The sequence below is a fragment of the Chelonia mydas genome, chromosome 6, assembly GCF_015237465.2.
Source record: "Chelonia mydas isolate rCheMyd1 chromosome 6, rCheMyd1.pri.v2, whole genome shotgun sequence".
Taxonomy (NCBI): Eukaryota; Metazoa; Chordata; order Testudines; family Cheloniidae; genus Chelonia; species Chelonia mydas.
In genome coordinates, this window is record NC_051246.2 from 113,965,641 (window position 1) to 113,982,204 (window position 16,564).

The 16,564-nt window shown below is 49.4% G+C and overlaps 1 protein-coding gene across 1 annotated transcript in view; it reads left to right on the forward strand.

Moving 5' to 3' along the window:
• The first annotated feature begins 3,045 nt into the window (after positions 1-3,045).
• Positions 3,046-16,564, forward strand: part of ASPG (asparaginase) — an 85,083-nt gene continuing 71,564 nt past the window's right edge. Inside the window, exon 1 of the mRNA XM_037901050.2 lies at positions 3,046-3,379. Coding sequence (XP_037756978.1) covers positions 3,193-3,379 — 187 coding nt within the window. The 5' untranslated portion in view covers positions 3,046-3,192. The remainder of the gene's footprint in view (positions 3,380-16,564) is intronic.

Here is a 16,564-nt window from a genome sequence, read left to right on the forward strand (position 1 = left end):
GATCCTGTGGTGATTTTTTCAAAGCTGGCAATTAAGTAAACTGAGCAATTCTGACGTGGAAATTCTTGAGATAGTATTAAGATACAATGCAGCTTTTAGTCTCTTTATAATTAGATCTCTGCTGTAAATTGAATGGAGTACTTGTGGCACCTTAGAGACTAACAAATTTATTTGAGCATAAGCTTTCGTGAGCTACAGCTCACTCAAATAAATTTGTTAGTCTCTAAGGTGCCACAAGTACTCCTTTTTGCGGATACAGACTAACATGGCTGCTACTCTGAAACCTGCTGTAAATTGACACTGTCCTCTAGTGTCTAAAAATGGAATAGCAAGGAAATTTCTACAATATGAAATATACAGTATTATGAAAAATGCAGAAAACAGCGTAGAGTTTCCTATTGTTTTAGATGCAGTCTAGATTTAGGAGAGCAATAAAGCACAAAATTTTACGGTTAATAATGGAAGCTGCTTTTACTCCGGTACTAATTTTCCAGATTTTAATACCCCACTATGTGTTTGCTAAAATGGCAGATAATTAACTCCAGAAGGCCTAAAAAAGGAGTTGGTTGAATAACTATAAAATCCAACATACTTCTGAGCTTTCTCTGTTCATTTTTGGGTTATTTGCCAGGCTAGATTTTTCAAGTTCATCTTCAATTAATTTTGGCAGATTTAATTTATCCAACTAATATTGTGCTACTGAGGTAGATTGTAAATAGTATAATGTGGAAGGGGGAAGAAAGGGTTTTTTAAAGTACTCTTTGGAAGCTTTAACTTCTCCAGAGTCCTTTATTTGACACATTTTAATCTTTTTATGCATCTCCTCTCCTGAAGTAAAATTCTAATCAGTATTCAAAATTTCCATTGTGCACGTTCGCAGTAGTCTATGTTGTAGCCTAATTCTATGCATGTTCAAATGTAACATATTAACCATATCACACTTCTCAGTCTTGTACAGGTAGTCAGCCAAATGCTCAGGACAATTTGTGCTTGATACAGATTTGTGTTTTGGGCGGGGGGGGGGTGGAGAATGCAAGTGTAGCTTGGTCCTCTGAAGACTACTCTGCAGCTGCCAGTAACCCCAAAGATCCTTTGGCAACTGGGACTCAGGTGGATGCAGCAGCATCCTGACCATGTCCCCTTTCCTCCAGCCACACCACCTACATCTTGGACCAAGAGCCTGGGGCTTGTAGATATTTTATGTCAGCTTTGTGGTAACTGTTCCTTAGGAGGCTGAAATTGGACCCTTACTCCCAGCTCCTTATCTAAAGGCTATTTTTAGATAGCTTTCTGCACAAAATGCTGCCACATGATACAACCCTACTTTCAATTTTGCAACTGTTCCGAGAATAAGCAACTAGTTTTGACTCCCTGAACATGACAAACGATTTTTGACAGTGCTTTATATAGAAATGAAGCTTAGGGTCATGGAGTGTCAGGTTCCAGCTATTTCAGAAAGGTCTAACAGAACTGATGTGTCACTTGGGATGGCCAGTGAGCTAGTGTGAAGTTTTACACATCCTTAAATGTCACTTATTCAAATTATGAGGCAATGACAGTGGGTGAGATGGGGTCTTGGTTGTGTCTCAAAAAAGTATATTAATATATTAAAATTCACAGATTTGTTTTCATTAACCTTCTAAATATTTAAATTTATATTAAAGAGGTTCCTTCCCGCCGCCCCCCCCCCCGGCCCCAAGTAGGCTTTTAATAAGGACAAGGGAATGAGGAATTTGGTAAATGAAATTTTTTAAACTCTATTTCAAGTTAATCGGGTTGCTTCCCCCCCCCCCCCAAGACCTCCTCGTTATTCCCTATGATCCTGGTAACTGGGCGTCTGCTAGAGGGGTGCCAGTCCCAGAAGATGCCCACTGAATTGCCCTTTCTGCGGATGCCTGGGCGGCTGGCAGGATCAGCTTTCATACTCCCCGCTTCTCGCTGCTCCCCTGCCGGGCCGGTGTCTCCTCCGACTGGCTGTCAGAGGCCAAGCACACGGGCGGGGCGCGTTCCCAAGGCCGGGGCCGCTTCTCTTGGCTTGGCTGGTAGAGATCGCAGGGGGCGGCAGAGTCTCCTTGGGGACAACCGGCCCATGCGCTGGCTCCGCCCGCTGGTTGCGGGGGGCTGGGGCCCAGGGACCGAGGGGACCTTGTCACTGAACAGTTTCAGGTTGGAGGGGGTGCAATACCGCCCCAGCCCCGATGTGTGGGTCTGTCTCCCCGAGAGGCCCGGGCAGGGCTGTGTGTGTGTGTGGGGGGGGGGGGGGGGGGGGTGCAGTACCGCGCCCCCCCCCCCATTCCCGATGTGTGGGTCTGTCTCCCCGAGAGGCCCGGGCAGGGCTGTGTGTGTGTGTGGGGGGGGGGGGGTGCAGTACCGCGCCCCCCCCCCATTCCCGATGTGTGGGTCTGTCTCCCCGTGTGGCCCGGGCAGGGGTGTGTGTGTGTGTGTGGGGGGGGGGTGCAGTACCGCGCCCCCCCCCCCCATTCCCGATGTGTGGGTCTGTCTCCCCGAGAGGCCCGGGCAGGGCTGTGTGTGTGTGGGGGAGGGGGGGGTGCAGTACCGCCCCCCCCCCATTCCCGATGTGTGGGTCTGTCTCCCCGAGAGTCCCGGGCAGGGCTGTGTGTGTGTGTGCGCGGGGGGGGTGCAGTACCGCGCCCCCCCCCCATTCCCGATGTGTGGGTCTGTCTCCCCGAGAGGCCCGGGCAGGGCTGTGTGTGTGTGTGGGGGGGGGGTGCAGTACCGCGCCCCCCCCCCCATTCCCAATGTGTGGGTCTGTCTCCCCGAGAGTCCCGGGCAGGGCTGTGTGTGTGTGTGTGCGGGGGGGTGCAGTACCGCGCCCCCCCCCATTCCCGATGTGTGGGTCTGTCTCCCCGAGAGTCCCGGGCAGGGCTGTGTGGGGGGGGTGCAGTACCACGCCCCCCTCCCCCCCATTCCCGATGCGTGGGTCTGTCTCCCCGAGAGTCCTGGGCAGGGCTGGGCGCGGGGGGGCAGAGCCTTCCCGCCCCAGGACCAGTATAGAAGACCACTCGTCCTGTCCCCTTCCGGGCCCGGCGTGGGTACGTCTCTCCCCGCCCCCTTTCCTGGCAAGCCCCTTCGAGGCCCCGCCTGTGGGGCGGGCGATCCGGAAAGGGGCGGTGCCGGCAAGTCCCCGCAGGGCATTGAGGCGCGGGACGTGGTGGTCTCATTGTGGCTGGGATGGAGGCAGCGGCGCGGTCGGCTGGGGGCTTCCCCCTGGGCAGAGCCCTTTCCTGCACCCCGCGCCCGGCCTGCCTGCAGCGCTCGGGCTCCCTGGAGCTCGGGGGCGGCTGCAGGGCTCCGGTGCGGGTGCGGGTGCTGGTGATCAACACGGGCGGCACCATCGGGATGGTGGAGGAGAAGGAAGGTGAGGGGAGCGCCTGGCGGGGCAGTGGGGTTGGGGTGGGCGGGAGCTGGGAGGGCACCACCAACCCGCAGGCTCTGGGTCGAGCCCCCGAAGGGGCCCGCAGCCTGGGAAGAGGACGGGGGTGTGTGTGGTGATGGTGGCTGCAGTCCCTGAAGGGCACCTAGCAAAGCAGCGCAGAAGTGGGGAGGTGGGCATGAGTCCTCCAGGGCAGGAGAGTGGTATGAGGCCCCTGCCTTGAAGGGTACCTGCCGCACCAGAACACTGTTTATAAGAGGGGGGCTGAAAGCCATTGAACAAACCCATAAACACTGCACATGATGGAAGCTAGGTATTTAGTTGCTATTATTACTTCAAGCTTGGGTGCTGCTGCTTTCTTAGTTCCAGCACCCCTGGGGGTACTCACCTGTTGGGGTGACTGAGGGGTGGGCATGAATCCCTTGGGGTGCACAGCAAGGTGGGGGAGATTCAGTGTGAGCTCCCAAGTGGAATCCAGAAATACCTAGCACTTTTTTAAACCTAGGTAGGAGGCCCTAAATGGCTGTTTGATTCAGATATCACTAAAATGATGCTGGTATGCTGGGGAAAGCAATCTGAAAACATAGCCAGGACTATATCTCTCCCTATCATTGAGGGTGTATCGGACATGATCCACCCAGACCAGACCTACACCGTCCTGGGCTGCACCATATTCGACAACCTGTATGTGGTCCGGGACCTCTTGGAACTCGGGTGTAGGGGTGGCCTGTCATTCGCCCTCCTGTCCCTGGATCAGGAGAAGGCGTTCGACAGGGTGGATCACGGGTATCTCCTGAGCAGTCTGCGAGCATTTGGCTTCAGACCCCAGTTTGTGGGTTTTCTCCAGGTGCTGTACATCTCCGCAGAGTGTCTGGTCAGGCTCAACTGGACCCTGACCAAACCGGTCAGCTTCGGGCAAGGAGTACGGCAGGGGTGCCCCCTCTCGGGCCAGCTGTACGCTCCGGCTATCGAGCCCTTCCTCTGTTTCCTCTGCAGGAGGTTGACGGGGTTGGCGCTACTGGAGCCGGGAGCTGCGATGTGCTCCTCGTGGTCCAGGACCCGGGCGACTTGGTGCGGGTGGAGGCTTGCCAGGCCGTTTACTCGGCAGCCTCCTCCGCCCGGGTCAACTGGGTCAAGAGCTCTGGCTTGGTGGTAGGGGACTGGCGGCAGGCGAGTTCCCTCCCACCCGCGCTTCAGGCCATCCGGTGGAGCGCGGGTCCGCTGCTCTATCTCGGCGTTTACCTTTCCGCCACGCATCCGTCTCCGCCGGAGAACTGGCTGGGTTTAGAGGGCAGGGTGGTAGAGCGGCTCCGGAGATGGACAGGACTACTCCGGTGTCTCTCTTCCTGGATCCCAATAAGATTGAGGGTGTATGTCCACAGCTGGTTACATCATCACTAATAGTCAGGACCAGAACTCATTAGGAATTTTCTGACAAAACAGGTTTTTGCTGGAAAATGCCAATTTTATCAAAACCTAAGTGGTGGTGTGAACAATTTGGTTTTAACCAGCTTCCTCTGAAATGCAGGCAGGGTTCTGTCAGAAGCTGCCTGGTTTCCTGCCAGCTCACCTGGAATAACACTGAATAATAATCTTGTATCCACTGGCATCAGGAGAACTGTCTTTCTGAATCTAGTGTCTTATAGCCCCCCTGACACCAATGAAAACAAACTTATTCAATGTTAAAGGGATGCGGTTAAAAGAGAATTGTTTAGTCTGTTTTTGTGTTTTGTTCTGGCTAGCGTAAATCATTAATGAATCACATTTTGCTTGATTAAACTTTAACTTTCTATTTACGCTCTTTACAGTGATACTGGTTTCATTCTGACTAAACAAAATTCTCAACCTGTCTCAACACATAACAGAAGATTTTCTGGTTCATCTCTTTAAGGATGTTGAGCTGTCTTTATAAGTAAAGTTTCCACAGTTGGCTTTAATACAAGCCTTCCTTTATATACCTTCATTTTACCTTGTTCTCCTTGAACTTTAGTCAGTGACTAGAAACTGCCATGAGTGTACTGTCTGCATAAAAAAGCATAATTGCTTTTATTCAAACATGAAGTAAACAAGCTTTATTCATGTATCTGAGGCAGGTGAATCATCACAGGATAAGACTAGGTCCTCCCACAGTAGCAGCTGGTTACATTTAAGGGAGCATGTAGCCCAATCATAGCACATCAGGTGTTGGACCCTATTCCCTCCACCCCACTCCCAGTTTCCCTACTTCTGCAATCAAACAAGGCACCACAATTGGTGCTTCTGAATTACTCTTCCCTTCTGAGGTGCAGCTTATTAACATAACAGTTTATCTTAAAGGTAGTAACTCCCAGCCTTCTGCTCCAATCCATTATGCCCTGCTTAAGTGTTTTGCTCCTGCTCCTCACCGCAGGTAGCTCCAGCCAAGCTTTTCCCTTTGGCTGGTATGAAGAGTTTCATCCCTGGCTTTTCTAACCCTGGGTCCCTTCTGGGTTTCCTGCAAGTCTCTCTACCTTTGTATTAGCTCTGGGCTATCACCATGGGATGCTTGGTCACCTGACACAACCACTGGCCCAAGCCCAAACTCATCATGAGTGGTGGGGTGGATAACTATGCTCAGTTAAACTGTGGGGCTAAATTAGAGCTGGTTGGAAAATTTTTGATGAAACAGAATTTCATTGGAATTTTTCACAAAATCAAGCTGGGTTTGACACACTTACGCCAAATCACAGGCAGGGTTCCATTGGTTCCCTGCCAATTCACCTAGTGAGCTACTGGGAAGCCCTGCCAGCTGGACAGCTTCAGGATGGAGGATTTTAGGCTTTCAGGTTCCATGGTGGTAGGATAGCCCTGGGACTAGGGACACTGGGCTTCCAGGGTCCACAGCTCGGGGGCAACCCTTCCATGCCAGTGCCTTCAGGCTCCCTGTCATGGAACCAGGTAGTCTTGGAAGTCTTGGGAAACACAGCTCTAGCCAGGGGTCTCAGTCTAGGCCCCCAGCTCTGCAGCAGGGAGCCTGGAAACCCTCACGCTTGCAGAGCTGGGAGCCTGGAGGTACTGGGATAGATTCCAGGGCCCATGGCTCTGGAGCAGCCCCACCATTTGGACTGCCCTGGGGCCAGGAATCCCAGGGTATCCAGACTCCTGGGCTAGCTGGTGCCCCATGCTGTTCGAGTCCTGAGCAGGCAGCCCTTAGGGACTGGAAATTCCTGGAGTCCCTGGCAGTCTGTATGATGGGGCTGCCCCAGATTCTGGGAGCTCTGACAGCCGCTGACCGAATTTGACATTAATAGTAGTAAAATTGAGAAGAATGTCAATTTCAGTGAGTCAGTCACTGGTCAGTGGAGTGTATGTTGTTTCAGAAATACCATGTGTCAGACTTTCCAATGTGTAATTGGTTATGGTTTTCCTGTTCCCAAGAAATTTTGAAAAATTTGGTTTTGTTACAAATAGGAATAAAACCAAATTCTGAATCACAGAATCATAGAATATTAGGGTTGGAAGAGACCTCAGGAGGTCATCTAGTCCAACCCCCTGCTCAAAGCAGGACCAACACCGACTAAATCATCCCAGCCAAGGCTTTGTCAAGCCGGGCCTTAAAAACCTCTACGGATGGAGATTCCACCACCTCCCTAGGTAACCCATTCCAGTGCTTTGCCACCCTCCTAGTGAAATAGTGTTTCCTAATATCCAACCTAATATCCAATCTAATAGTGTTTCCTAATATCCAACCTCCCCCCACAGCAACTTGAGACCATTGCTCCTTGTTCTGTCATCTGCCACCACTGAGAACAGCTGAACTCCATCCTCTTTGGAACCCGCTTTGAGGTAGTTGAAGGCTGCTATCAAATCCCCCCTCACTCTTCTCTTCTGCAGACTAAATAACCCCAGTTTCCTCAGCCTCTCCTCATAAGTCATGTGCCCCAGCCCCCTAATCATTTTTGTTGCCCTCCGCTGGACTCTCTCCAATTTCTCCACATCCGTTCTGTAGTGGGGGAGGGACACCAAAACAGGACGCAATACTGCAGGTGTGGCCTCACCAGTGCTGAATAGAGGGGAATAATCACTTCCCTCAGTCTGCTGGCGATGCTCCTACTAATACAGCCCAATATGCCATTGGCCTTCTTGGCAATGAGGGCACACTGCTGACTCATATCCAGCTTCTCGTCCACTGTAATCTCCAGGTCCTTTTCTGCAGAACTGCTGCTTAGCCAGCCTGTAGCAGTGCATGGGATTCTTTCTTCCTAAGGGAAGTGTTAACATTTCTCATGAATCAAATATTATTGAGTTTTGGCCTTCTTTACTCAACTCCCCTTAAAGGACCAGCCCCCTCTGTGACAAAGAGTTGCAGCTAGCAAGAGATGTTAAGAGTAACAAGAAGGGTTTCTTCAGGTATGTTAGCAACAAGAAGAAAGTCAAGGAAAGTGTGGGCCCCTTACTGAATGAGGGAGGCAACCTAGTGACAGAGGATGTGGAAAAAGCTAATGTACTCAATGCTTTTTTTGCCTCTGTCTTCATGAACAAGGTCAGCTCCCAGACTATTGCACTGGGCAGCACAGCATGGGGAGGAGGTGACCAGCCCTCTGTGGAGAAAGAAGTGATTCGGGACTATTTAGAAAAGCTTAACGAGCACAAGTCCATGGGGCCGGATGCGCTGCATCCGAGAGTGCTAAAGGAGTTGGCGGATGTGATTGCAGAGCCATTGGCCATTATCTTTGAAAACTCATGGCGATCGGGGGAAGTCCCGGATAACTGGAAAAAGGCTAATGTAGTGCCCATCTTCAAAAAAGGGAAGAAGGAGGATCCTGAGAACTACAGGCCAGTCAGCCTCACCTTAGTCCCTGGAAAAATCATGGAGCAGGTCCTCAAGGAATCAATTCTGAAGCACTTAGAGGAGAGGAAAGTGGTCAGGAACAGTCAGCATGGATTCACCAAGGGCAAGTCGAGCCTGACTAATCTAATTGCCTTCTATGATGAGATAACTGGCTCTGTGGATGAAGGGAAAGCGGTGGACATGTTGTTCCTTGACTTTAGCAAAGCTTTTGACACGGTCTCCCACAGTATTCTTGCCAGCAAGTTAAAGAAGTATGGGCTGGATGAATGGACTATAAGGTGGGTAGAAAGTTGGCTAGATTGTCGGGCTCAACGGGTAGTGATCAATGGCTTCATGTCTAGTTGGCAGCCGGTATCAAGTGGAGTGCCCCAAGGGTCGGTCCTGGGGCCGGTTTTGTTCAATATCTTCATAAATGATCTGGAGGATGGTGTGGATTGCACCCTCAGCAAGTTTGCAGATGACACTAAACTGGGAGGAGAGGTAGATACGCTGGAGGGTAGGGATAGGATACAGAGGGCCCTAGACAAATTAGAGGATTGGGCCAAAAGAAATCTGATGAGGTTCAACAAGGAGAAGTGCAGAGTCCTGCACTTAGGACAGAAGAATCCCATGCACCGCTACAGACTAGGGACCGAATGGCTAGGCAGCAGTTCGGCAGAAAAGGTCCTAGGGGTCACAGTGGACAAGAAGCTGGATATGAGTCAACAGTGTGCCCTTGTTGCCAAGAAGGCCAATGGCATTTTGGGATGTATAAGTAGGGGCATTGCCAGCAGATCGAGGGATGTGATCGTTCCCCTCTATTCGACGTTGGTGAGGCCTCATCTGGAGTACTGTGTCCAGTTTTGGGCCCCACAGTGCAAGAAGGATGTGGAAAAATTGGCAACAAAAATGATTAGGGGACTGGAACACATGACTTATGAGGAGAGGCTGAGGGAACTGGGATTGTTTAGTCTGTAGAAGAGAAGAATGAAGGGGGATTTAATAGCTGCTTTCAACTACCTGAAAGGAGGTTCCGAAGAGGATGGATCTAGACTGTTCTCAGTGGAAGCGGATGACAGAACAAGGAGTAATGGTCTCAAGTTGCAGTGGGGGAGGTTTAGGTTGGATATTAGGAAAAACTTTTTCACTAGGAGGGTAGTGAAACACTGGAATGCGTTACCTAGGGAGGTGGTGGAATCTCCTTCCTTAGATATTTTTAAGGTCAGGCTTGACAAAGCCCTGGCTGGGATGATTTAGTTGGGGATTTGGTCCTGCTTTGAGCAGGGGGTTGGACTAGATGACCTCCTGAGGTCCCTTCCAACCCTGATATTATATGATTCTATGAAAGCATATTCTGGGAAGCCTATTTAGTTCCATTTAACAGGGTGAATCATGAATGCTTGGAGCTACAATATAAACCAGTGGTTTCCCCTTTTTTTCAGATTGAGGGCCAAACACAGTATTTCACAAAGATCAAGTTGCCACAGTCAATACTTTGGAGCAGATGCTCTATCCTGTTCCTCTTCCTTTATGCCACTCATATGGCACAGCGGGAGGTGAAAGCATACATCAGTCCCTTGTTGGGGATTTTCTCAACATAGTTGTTCCTACTCCCAGTGGGCATAGAGTTGATATAGTCAGATCCTATGCCTTCCTCCCCACAGTCCCTAGTGTAGGAGACATATTAGAGATGGAGACAATGTGGGATGTCTGTCAGGAGCACACTATGCTCTAGCTTCTGCAGCTGGTATATGGTCCCTAGGGGACTGTTGCCAACTGATGCAAGTTAGAGGAGCTCCTGGACTTTAATTGGGGCTGGAGCAGAGAATGAGGGATCTATGAGAGACTTGTTCTCTCAGCTTCTCCTCACTTTCCTCTCTTCTGGGTTGCCTGTGCTGTGTGTGTGTCGGGGGGGGGGGGGATGTGTCTCTCTTTTGCTAGCTGCTATGCTAGGCTCAAGCAGAGCCATTTGAGTTCCTGTCCTTCTGGGGTTCATATAATTCAGCAGCTGAGCAGCCAGAGCTAATCTTTCTTCCCTTCTTTGTGATCATAGGTGCTGGAACTGGGGGTGCTGCAGCACCCCCTGGCTTGAAGTGGTTTTCATTATATACAGGGTTTATCATTTGGTTCAATGGCTCTCAGCACCCCCACTACACAAATTGTTCCAGCACCCCTGCTTGGCTCAGGGAATGCAATTTTGATTTAGAATTAGATATCAATTTTCTTAACCTAGATATGCTCAAAGGGCCCCCTTTTAGTACTTCAAGGGCCACAGGGCAGAAACCACTGTGATAAACAAGTGTGTGTGGTGGGGGGGGTTGTTTCAATGCTAAGTGGGTCAGCTCTGATGCTTCTATAGAATTAAACCTAGCAAAAAGACAGTTACTTAAATTTGGTGCAAGCTCTTGCAGTGTCATTTGGGACATACTACAAAGATGAGTCATCCAGAGGTCCATTTAAAAGGAAGACAGATTAGCAAAGGACCTGAGAATACTAATGTGTCTCTGTTGTCAAGGTCCCACTACAGATATCTGGGGTAAATTGACCACATGGCTGGATTTAGCTGGGTATCTGTGATATTAAAATCAGCAAATGGAAGCCCAAAACACTTGAAACTGTGAGCTGTGCTTCTAAGGTGGAATGATTCTATGCAACAGCACAGCAGAAGTGGCCATTTGTGATGAAGTTAGGAGCAGTATCTCCTTCACCGGAGGAGAGATTCTAATTGAACTAGTGAAATGTCTGAAATTTGAAAGCATGTTAAGTGTATTTTGTAAACCAGAGTATTCTGGCAATAGTCCAAACAAATCCAGTTAAATGCTGTTGCTGTCTTGTGAGAAAGTTGGCCAAGAAAAGGCCTGCTATTTAATTTAAGGCAAGCCAGGAAAGAGATTAGCAAGTGCCTAAAATAAGTCCTTCCATTAGTTTGGAAAGTGCACAAACCCCCAAGCTAAATGGGCATAGCTTGGCATTACCTAGTATGCACACAGTTTCTCTGCTCGTTTGGGCGTTTAAATAACAATAAAGGAGACTTTGGTATTGAATCTGAAAAACAGGGAAATTGTAGATGCTGGCTCAAATATGATTTTTAGGCCAGAAAAACTGAAAGAGCTAGGAAGTGGAGAATCAAAGAAAATGAGTGAGCACCAAACTAACTGGCACTAACAATAGTCCAAAAACTGAGTTGTGAATTTGATTTCTGCAGTCTGAGAATGACTTCTGGGAAGTTGAAATAGGTTTACTCATGTTAAGTTTGAATTGAATAGGATAATGATGCCAATAAAGAGCGTTAAATTTAATTAAAAAAATGTTTCAGATGAAATGTCTCATAAGCAGTAAGACATACATTTTTTCTAAAGTTTTGGACAGACTTTGGACTTCAGGTTTGGGACTCTAGAATTATGATTTCTGTCCTGCCTAAAATTGGACTTCCATACCCAAGTTCATGGCTCAATTTGGGAAAAATCTAAATGCATGCAACAGAAAGTATCATGGGTCTCAGATCGCTAATAGCATCTGAAATTCCTATGTGACAGTCATTGGTGAAAGATACAGGACTTCCTAAAGACTTGGATAGTGGGATAAAAAAAATTCTATCACACTGTGGGTTTACCAATCCCTTCCTATTCGTCTCATCTAAACTCTTTGGCTACTATTTAAAGGTCTTGTCAGTTCAAGGCCAACTCTGCCAACTGCAGTCAATGGGAACTGCAGGGGCGGTGCCTGCGGGCAGCGGCACGCGGAGACCCCTCCGTGCTCCCCCCGCCTAGGAGCTGCTGCCGGGGGAGGGGGGGTCGCTTTCGGGAGCTGCCTGAGGTAAGCACCGCACCCCAGCCCAGCCTCCACTCCCAAACTCCGTCCCAGAGCCCGTGCCCCTTCCCGCACCCCAACCCCTGCCCCAGCCCAGAGCCCGCACCTTAACTCCCTCCCAGAGCCTGCCCCTCAACCCTTTTCCCCACCCCAGAGCCTGCCCCCGCACCCACTCCTTCATCCCAACCCCAGCCCAGAACCTGCACCCAAACTCCCTCCCAGAGCTCAAACCTTCACCCCTCCCGCACCCAAACTCCGTCCTAGAGCCTTAGGCAGGTGGGGAGGAGGGCGGACTTGGACCTGTTCTGGGCACCACCTAAAATTATACAAACCTGCCACACTTGGAGCAAGGGGCAGTGCGGATGGACTTCCTTTTCCTTTCCCTCCACCCTTTCGGGGGAGCGAAAGGCAGCTGCTTTTCCCACTACCCCACTTCTGGCACACGCCTCCCCAGAGCCAAGCTGCCTGGAACCGATGCAGAAGCTGGGCCAGTCTCAGCCAGTGTGTGTGTGTGGGGGGGGTACAGTAGTGGGGGCTTGGCTGTAGGCTGCGGGGGAGGGGGAGGGGCTGAAGTTGCTGTGCCTAGGGGCGCATAAGGTGTAAATCCAGCCCTGATTATAGTATTTATTCTCCATCAAGATCTGGAATTAAAGGAAAATGGGGACAATCCAATCTCCTCCAACCCAGAATGTTTTCATAGATGGTCTGTTCAGAATGGACCTTGGATAACTATAACCTCTAGAGTGCAAGATACTAAATCTCCAAAATATAACAATTATAGGTAGAGAGGAAATTCTTCTTAGGAATTACTGAAGAAAATAAACTATGTTTTCATTTACAAGCTGTCAAGGTTCCTTCCCCACTCTGAACGCTAGGGTACAGATGTGGGGACTTGCATGAAAACCTCCTAAGTTTACTTTTACCAGCTTAGGTTAAAACTTCCCCAAGGTACAAACTATTTTACCTTTTGCCCTTGGACTTTTGCTGCCACCACCAAACGTCTAACACCAGTATTATTATTATTATTAGGAAAGAGTTCGTTTGGAAATGTCTTTCCCCCCAAAGTCCTCCCAAATCTTACCCCCTTTTTTCTGGATAAGGTTTGATAAAAATCCTCACCAATTTGCATAGGTGACCACAGACCCAAACCCTTGGATCTTAAGAACAATTAAAAAAGCATTCAGTTTCTTAAAAGAAGAATTTTAATAGAAGACAAAGTAAAAAGAATCACCTCTGTAAAATCAGGATGGTAAATACCTTACAGGGTAATTAGATTCAAAACATAGAAAATCCCTCTAGGCAGAACCTTAAGTTACAAAAAGACACAAAACAGGAATATCCATTCCATTCAGCACAGCTTATTTTCTCAGCCATTTAAACAAACAGAATCTAACGCATATCTAGCTAGATTACTTACGAATTTCTAAGACTCCATTCCTGTTCTGTCCCTGGCAAAAGCATCACACAGACAGACAGAAAGGCTTTGTTTCTCCCTCCCCCCAGCTTTTGAAAGTATCTTGTCTCCTCATTGGTTATTTTGGTCAGGTGCCAGTGAGGTTATCCTAGCTTCTTAACCCTTTACAGGTGAAAGGGTTTTTCCTCTGGCCAGGAGGGATTTTAAAGGTGTTTACCCTTCCCTTTATATTTATGACACAAGCCTTTATGTTGAGTGCCTCCTAGCGGCTGGGTGTGGATCTGCAGTCCTTTTCTCGCCCCTGTTGTGTCTTCAGTGGCTTGGTCCCCTGGCCAAATCAAAAGTCAAATAATTAACAGTCTGTTTGCCCTCACGAGGGTCTTCAGCCCTAGCTCTCGCTCTTTAAATTTGGCCCTTTGTTTGGGCTCCAAAATAAGGCCTATCACTTCTTGGGGTTTATGCCACTTTACCTGGGGAGGAACCTGGGCCCACCCATTACTCCAGGTTCCAACCCAGGGCCACTATACACAGCAGCCACATTCTACTTATTCTAGTCCGTCACTGCTATTTCCCTGGGTCTCTTTCTACTCGGCCCTTTTAGCTTCACCTTATCTCAGGGTTAAAGTTCTTAGGTTCTCTCTCCCTGCAAACCAAGCTAAGCAAAATGCAGCCAGAAACCAACTCTGACTATCCTTCAAGCACCTGTGGCCAGAAAGGAGCCCCATTTCTTGCCCCTCTGCTTCCAGCCAGGAACTAACCTGCTAAGGCCCTGCAACTCCTTTTATCTGAGTCTGCTGGGCTCTGACTGGCTGCTTTTGAGAGGCCTCTCTAGGCAGATCTGGAGTACCCATTTTCGCTGCTCCTTTTCTGTCAGTTCACTACTTCCTGGGGCACGGTGTAGGAGGACCGTGGGGCCTCCTGTAGGGAGCCACAAAGGCCAGGTGCACCCCATCACACTGAGACTAATCTGTTATCGCTTGTTACACAGATGGATGCTTTCCAGATTCTATCTGGAAGAAAAAAATGTGTTCATGTATCCGTGTCAAGCCAGGAAGACATTGCTGCAGATCATTGAAGCTAATAGTACAGAGCACATGTGCGTGTTCTAGTGGAACACTGTCTCACTCGTGCTTTGTATAATGTTTTGTACTACTATATTTTACATTTACTGTCATTTAAAACATCTTCAATGTCAGCTTGTGGGGTTTGGGAGATGAGAAATCCGGGCCTGATAATTGTCACCTGAGACTCAGACCCTAGATCTATACGGTCCTGACCATGTTAGTACAGTATAATCAATTTGGCTGCCCAGCACAGAAGGAGCCTCACTGTTTAAAAATGTGGTTGAGACTAATCTGTAGACTGGAGGTAAATTTTTCAAAATGCTTAAGTGACTTAGGAGTGCAAGTCCCATTTTCATGAGTGATTTAGGCACTTTGGAGACTAAGTATAATTGAAAGTCAATAGGATTTAAGCTCCTACGTCCCTTAGACATTTTAGAAAATATTACTAGGAAAATCTATATTCTTCTGGGCCCTTGACATTTGGGAACCAAGGGAGGATTGAGGGGGATTTTGAGTGGCAAGGAGAGTGTTGTGCGACACCTCATAGCTCCAGAGATGCATAGTTGTCATTTGCTGGTGCCCTTGACATTAACTACTGGAAGTCTGGTCCTCCCTTCCCCCCCTAAACAGAATCTCTAGGAGGAAGGGGAAGGTATTTATTTTCCTCTGGCTCTGACAGTTAGGGTTGCTAGGTGTCTGGTTTTTGACCAGGACTCACGGTCAAAAAGGGACCCTGGTGGCTCCGGTCAGCTGGGCCGGATCATGGGCTGGGCCGTTAAAAGTCTGGTCAGTGGCGCAGCAGGGGCCTGGGGCTAAGGCAGGCTCCCTGTGGCTCCCAGAAGCAGCGGGCACGTTCCTGTGGCCCCTAGGCTTTGGGGCAGCCAGGGAGGCTCTGTGCACAGCCCCCAGCGCTGTCTCCGCAGCTGCCATTGGCCGGGAACCATGACCAATGGGAGCTGCAGGGGGTAGCGCCTGTGGGCACGAAGGCAGCGCAGACCCGCCTGGCTGCCCATGTGCCTAGAGGCTGCAGCCTGGCAGCCGCTTCCTCCGAGCTGTGGAAAGTGCTGCTGGGACCCCCCCCCCACTCCCCCGCAGCCCAGAGTCCCCTCCTGAACCCCAAACCGCTCATCGCCTGCCCCACCCCCAGCCGGCGCCCCTGCCCCAGCCCAGAGTCCCCTCCCGCACCCCAAACCTCTCACCCCCCGCACCCCAACCCCCTGCTCCAGCCCAGAGCCCCCTCCTGCACCCCAAACCCCTCATCCCCAGAGCCTGCACCCCCAGCCGGAGCCCTTGCCCCCTCCCACGCCCCAGCTCCCGCCCCAACCTGGTGAAAGTGAGTGAGGGTGTGGAAGAGCGAGCAATGAAGGGAGGGGGATGGAGCGAGTGGGGGTGGGGCCTCAGAGAAGGGGCAGGGCAGGGGTGTTTGGTTTTGACAAGGTTAAGGCTCTGAGTGGTGAAACAGACTGTTATCTAACCTCATCCCTTTAGACCAGGAAATGCAGTCAGGTGTTGAAGGTTTCTTATATATATGAAAAACATTTTAAACTTAAACTCAGACTGGGTTTAGACTTTGAAAGCTCCATCCACATTCAAAAATTGAGTTTCCATGTTTTAAGAGGCTGAGCATATCAGAGGTGCATGTCTGAGAATAAAGACTAGGACTGTCTATAATGCAATACCCGCCTTGCCTACTGGACTACCGACTTTATCCTCCTCTGAGCAAGAGAGGAAGAAAACTTAAAATGAAAAGTTCCTAGGATGCATGGGGGTTTTCAGAACCCAACTCCTGCTTGTCTATTACAGGTAGCATAGCAAGAAAGTTGCCTTTGGAGAACAGTGGTGGGGGTAGAGAGAGCACACAGTGTTTTAAATGATTTCTGAAATGGCTTTGGCTCCATCTGAGTTCTTCATAATCTGTCAAGTTAGTTAAATTCCCAGTTGCACAAAAAGCTAACGGATGAATGTCATTGGTGGTTGAGGGTCTTATAATATGGATAAAGAATCAAAGTTCGATGTGTAGGAAGGAGGTAACATCGTTATTTTTTTTACTAAATAAAGGGTTCTCTTGTTTTCCTGATCCTGGTACCTGTCAG